At 29.3% G+C, this 6,265-nt stretch overlaps 1 protein-coding gene and 1 pseudogene across 1 annotated transcript; both read left to right on the top strand.

Moving 5' to 3' along the window:
• Positions 1–2,283: 2,283 nt before the first annotated feature.
• Positions 2,284–3,911, top strand: LOC130804681 (ribulose bisphosphate carboxylase small subunit, chloroplastic 3-like). The gene is made up of 3 exons (XM_057669213.1): positions 2,284–2,715; positions 3,203–3,337; positions 3,435–3,911. Exons 1-3 carry the CDS (start codon positions 2,539–2,541, stop codon positions 3,663–3,665), a joined length of 543 nt encoding a protein of 180 aa, XP_057525196.1. The 5' UTR covers positions 2,284–2,538; the 3' UTR covers positions 3,666–3,911.
• Positions 3,912–4,210: 299 nt separating this feature from the next.
• LOC130803833 (ribulose bisphosphate carboxylase small subunit, chloroplastic 2-like) lies at positions 4,211–6,044 on the top strand (annotated as a pseudogene).
• The last annotated feature ends 221 nt before the right edge of the window (positions 6,045–6,265 follow it).

Here is a 6,265-nt window from a genome sequence, read left to right as displayed (position 1 = left end):
AATCAATACACTATTATTTGTAAATTCTATTTAAGAAGAACGTATAAAAACAATGACATTACTTCTCACAGATTCAAGGTAAGTAAACTTATAAAAAATAAAGCTAATCAAAAGAATCAATAAAAAAGAAATCCTGTTTGTGAAAATAGAAAGGAATGGATTTTTAAATGGGGATCAATTAAAAATTATTGACTCTATTTGATTTGATGTAATTAAAGTAAGGTAATTTGACCAAAGTGAAAGATTATAGGAGAATAATTATATGGCCCATAATTTCCTGCTTCAGTGGAAAGACCTAATTTGCTGCCCAATTCGTTTTGCATCCGCGTAAAGATTTAATAAACTTTTTATCTAAATGATTTATTTATTTTTTTTTTCTGTTTTATTTTTTCTTTTTATTTACTTTTTAAGTAGATTTCAATTTAAATTTAAAAGTTAAATAATTTTAGCCGTAGATTTTTTTAAAACCTTTAAAAAATTAATATTTAGAACATATTTTTTTTACTTCACTATGGTTCAACAAATTTAGCAAGATCCTACATATTTTTTACTTCACTAAAATTCGTAATTTCTATTTAAAAAGAATATATGAAAACCGAGGAAGTATATTAATTGTTTTATTTGGATTGAAATGAATAAATGTTTAAACTCTATATTAATATATCTAATTAGATTTGTGATAAGATTAACACAAATTCTTGTGAAAGACGGTGTCTTTTTGAGAGACCATCTTTAATTGAGTCGGCCCATTATATATTTTTTAAAATATTATAAGTAAGCATTAAAAATGATGTAAGTAGACATTTAAGATATTGAAAGTAGGCATTAAGAAGACGGTAACTAAGCATTAAGTATAATGTAAATAGACATTAAGAATAACATTACTCTTTCTCTAAAAACACCAGCTGTAAGATTAATATTTTACTTCGATTTTCACACTCACCCTGCTCTGTTTGGGCTGTTAGTTTACTTGAAGGCTCATGAACAACGAGGTCGCCAGCAAAAATGGGCTAGTAGTGTTCTTTGTTGTACAGGTACCGGTGATGTTTGTAACTTCCTACGTACACAGCCCACAATAAAAATAATATCACCATAAGACCGTTTCATTTGAACATTTGCGTTCTAACAATAAAAAAACAAAATTTACATAAATAAAGGATGTTAAAACATATTTAAAAATTGACTAAATTTCAGATAAATTGCCCAAACCGTGAGTATTATTTCTCAATTAATCAAGTCTTCAATCAATTTTTCAATATATAGTAAAAATATAAACTTTATAATTTTGTGGATATTTAGGTAAATATGACCGTTTCTAACTTTTCAATATCATGAATAATTGCTACTGTTTGTTGATTGGTTTGAGGGTATTACTTATAGTTTACATTCATTTTTGTGGTATATTTCGTTTCGGTGACTATTTCTTTGGATGTTTGTTGGGCAAACTTACAATTTCCATTGAGATTAGCCAATCATGACCTGTGTTTTCATCTTGAATTAGAGTCACAAGTGAGCCTATCAAGTTATAATTACAAATGTCTATTGTCTTTTGCTTGTGACTTAACTTTCAAAAATCTTATATATATAAATCAAATAGTATTATTTCAGAGGAACGAAATTATATAGAAACTTACAAACAGGGCCCCACATGAAAGGGGCCCACCAAATTGAATTATTATTATTATTATTATTAAAAATCAGTTATTTAATTATATTTTTGTAGTTATCATTATATAATCTTAAATTCGTATATTTATTTGAAATTTATGTGAAGAAAAAAAGAAAACTTATATGATGCATAGTAGAAGATAAAAAGCCAATACTTTACTTACACAAGACTTTTTTTTAATTTTCGCATAGGGCCCAAAAATTATCTGGAACAACATTGCTTACAAACTAAATGTTCATTACATAAATATACATGTAATTGAGTAATTTACCAATAACATTGATATAAATCTAAGTATCCAAAAAGATTATATATATATATATATATATATATATATATATATATATATATATTTATTTATTTATTTATTGGACTTTCATTGTTTTGATATTCTCCCTTACTTCTCTGAATTAATAAAAAATATAAATACATGTAAAGTTTTGATTTTTGAAGCAAGCATTTAAAATAAATAGTAAATTTATTGGAGCAACAAATAATTATTTATGAATTTAGAGCCACAAACATTTATTAGACCAAAAGAAAAAGAAAAATAAAAAAAATACATAATTGCAAAAATTAAAAAATAAGTTGAAAAAGTTGTGCCTACTAAAAAAAAGGAGAAAAAAAGAGTGAAAATATCTCATTTGATATGTGGTTATATTGATGTGATAAAACCCCACAACAATAAGTGATAGCAACCAATCATCTAAAACCACATCTCTTATTTTGTAAACTTGTAAAGACCAATCATTTAAGAGATAAGGTTATATTCATTTTATTCACAGTTTCTGCTATAAAATTCCAATAATCTATACACATTTTCCTTCATTCCAAAATTAAAAAAACTTATAGAGAACAAATATATAATTATGGCTTCAAGCATGATGAGCAACGCTGCTACTGCCATCGTTGCCGCCAGCGGTGCTCAGGCTAACATGGTGGCACCATTCAATGGTTTGAAGTCCATGGCAGGTTTCCCTGTTACTAGGAAGAGTAATGGCATCACTTCTATTGCTAGTAACGGTGGAAGAGTTCAATGCATGCAGGTAACAGCACTAAAATATGTTATATACTCTGATCGTTTGGTTGATCTTTGACCTTTGATTATGTTGCCTAATAATGTTATGTTAGAGAATTGTATTATTATAAAGGCCAAGTTAAGACTTTATATGTGAAATGGGTATTTAAGTAATTTTGTTATGTTGATCGCGACACCAGTAAGTATTGTGACTGAATTGCAAGATGAAAATAAATTTTGGGCTAATACTCTGTAAATAATATTTGTTCTGTTTTAAATTTTGTATTGTTCATCATTCTATGATATTTTACATATATACGAAACAAACAGTCATGTAGATCTTGTTTAATTCATCTCATAGCATATTTTTATATTAAACTCTAAATATAAACAATTCGACAACTGCATCAGACTGCGTAAAAAAATATTTGAGAATTAGTATACGTTATATATTTTATCATTAGTTTAATCAAATTGTGAATAAAATGAATATGATTATGTGCTTGAAATTGTAGGTATGGCCACCAATTGGTAAGAAGAAGTTCGAGACCTTGTCTTACCTTCCACCTTTAAGTGACACACAATTGTTGGCTCAAATTCAATACCTTCTCAACAAGGGATGGATTCCTTGCATTGAATTCGAGTTGGAAGTAAGCTCTAGTACCCTTCCTATTAATATTCAATCATTAATCAAGTCATATATACAATATGTACATTGGATCTAACGATTTTTATTTTCTTATGTAGCATGCATTTGTTTACCGTGAGAATCACAGGTCACCTGGTTATCAAGATGGACGTTATTGGACCATGTGGAAGTTGCCCATGTATGGGTGCACTGACCCCGTTCAGGTGGTGAATGAGGTTGAGGAAGCCAAGAAGGCTTACCCTACCGCCTTCATCAGAATCATTGGATTCGACAATGTTCGTCAAGTGCAATGCATTAGTTTCATTGCTTACAAGCCGGCTGGCTACTAATTTAATGTCACTAATTCTATGTACTTTGCTTAGTTTGCGATTTGTTTTATAAACTAAGCACAACTATTACCGATTTTCTTTCAAGGTTTTTCAGCTTTAGAATTTCATGTTTATTTTGTGCAAGTTGTTTCTGTATTGTTTTTAGTGGATCCTATAGAGAGGATTAACCTACATATATTGTATATTTAAATGACTTATTTTAAGCAGGCCATTTGGTCATATCAAATTATCAAAGCTTTCTTATAAGTATGTGAATTGCAATTGTATCTTTACTTGGTGACTTAAATTTATATTTATGTTTAGGTTGGATGTGACAGGTCGAATAAATAATTTTATTTGTGTCGTAATAAAGACATTTGTTGTGATTGACGCTTAATAACAAAAACAAACATTATTTGCAACTGAGGAAGCACAATAAAAAGATACTACAATGTGAAAGTTGAACAAAATAAGTACGCAATAGGAAGCGAATCCAAGACGTTAGTAAAGAGTGAACCGAATACAATTCAATATGATAATAGGGTTTTCATCTAATGACCTCGGCCATGGCCTTGCAGGTATTCCCCTTGATTGTTATAACTTGATTTATAGATCATGTAAACTAACAAAGTAGATAACGTATGACTTTAGTCATCAATTTAAGTTTTTAATTGAGGTGATTATTTAACATGATATCAGCAACTAATTATAATTTATACAGATCCATGAAATATCTTATATAGTAAAAGTAATGAACTTATGTTTGACTTCATCAAGGATTTAAATCCAACGGGGATTTTTGTTTGAAGGCGAGCTTGAGTTATATATTGTTCTATTAAATAATTGCATATATAATTAGTGGTAGAAAGGAAAATTATCAAGACAACCAACTCAATGAGCATTCGTGTAAGCCACAATAATGAAACTTGATAATGAAACCAAATAATGTTAAGTTTATATTAATAATTTAAAATTAATTAGAATTTTCAATAGGCAAGAGAGGAAGAGAGAATGAAAATCTTGATATAGTATTACTTATGGTTTCATATTGTTTCATATTCGTCTACTTACTAAAATTTTTTTAGTAAATATTATATTTATCTTTTACTATTATTTGCCTTATTCTCTCTAAAAAACACTAATATAAAAAATTAAATATGAATATTAAATTACTTTTTTTTAATAAACTCAAAACGTTACATTGTATTATATCGAAATAAGGCTGAAAAATTCTCTACAAACAAGATAAGGACGGGTTAATCCTTCTGGTAGATAGTGACAATCAACCCCGGTCATAAAGGTGAAGAAAATCTTCAATCACTAAATTAACCGATAACTCATCCAAAACATTTTCAACCTAATAAAAATAAAAACAGAAAATTAAATTGAGGTGGGAAATAGACATAAATCAAAAGTGAGGAGGAAACATTTATTGCAGCATCTCAAAGAAAAACTTATGAGTGGCTAAGCTGAAATCTAAAGTCTCACCCACTTAATTCAACAGGCCAATAATATTCAGAAAAATCAAATCACACAGTTATTTTTTTTTGTTCCTTTATCAAATTAAAATACTGACCATTAAATAAATCATAATAAATATATATATATATATATATATATATATATATATATATATATATAATCAATTTCATAAAATAAAAGTATCACTCAAAGAACAGTAAGCAAGAAGAGAACAAACATAGCGAGGAACGGAAAATGGCTTCAAGCATGATGTCTCGGAGCTAGTGTTGCTCAGGCTAACATGGTGGCATCAATGGTTTGAAGTCTATTGCTAGTAACGGTGGAAGAGTTCAATGCATGCAGGTAACTCGATAAAATTTGAACCTGTAACCGTAAATCATGTTGGTTTTGATATATGTCGAAAAAAATTATCTGAACCAAAAGTTAAGTTGGTAGTTGAAGGTTAGAATATGTTATATGTTCAATCAGTATTTATATGGATCTTTGAATGAAAATTTATGTGCTAGGAATTGTAGGTATGACCACCAATTGGTAAGAAGTTTGAGATCTTGTCTTACCTTCCACCTCTAAGTGGAACACAATTGTTGGCTCAAGTTCAATACCTTCTTAACAAGGGATGGATTCCTTGCATCGAATTCGAGTTGGAAGTAAGTTCTAAGATTATTCTAATTAACTCGATCATTAATCAAATGTTATATGATATCTACATTTACTTTAACGAATGTTATTTTCTATTTGTAGCATGAATTTGTCTACCGTGAGAATCACAGGTCACCAGGATATCAAGATGAACGTTAGTGGACCATTTGGAAGTTGCCTATGTACGAGTGCACTGATCCCGTCCAGGTGATGAACGAGGTCGAGGAAGCCAAGAAGACTTACCCTACCGCTTTCATCAGAATCATTGTGACAAAGTAAATCTAAATGCATTCAAGAATGGACTAAAACACAAGATCATGTAATGAATTCCAGAGAACAAGGGAGAAGAAGGAAGAGGAAGAGAACAGCAATTGACTATATCATATATTCATCTGTACATGTGAGAAAGAAGAAGCAGGAGGATATATATATAGAGCAAGGGCATTTAATTAATCACCAAGGGTATTTATGTAACACCCCCCCGCAAACTAGGGGTGAGG

The sequence above is a fragment of the Amaranthus tricolor genome, chromosome 17 (assembly GCF_026212465.1).
Source record: "Amaranthus tricolor cultivar Red isolate AtriRed21 chromosome 17, ASM2621246v1, whole genome shotgun sequence".
NCBI lineage: Eukaryota > Viridiplantae > Streptophyta > Magnoliopsida > Caryophyllales > Amaranthaceae > Amaranthus > Amaranthus tricolor.
This window is presented reverse-complemented; position numbering and strand designations above follow the sequence as displayed.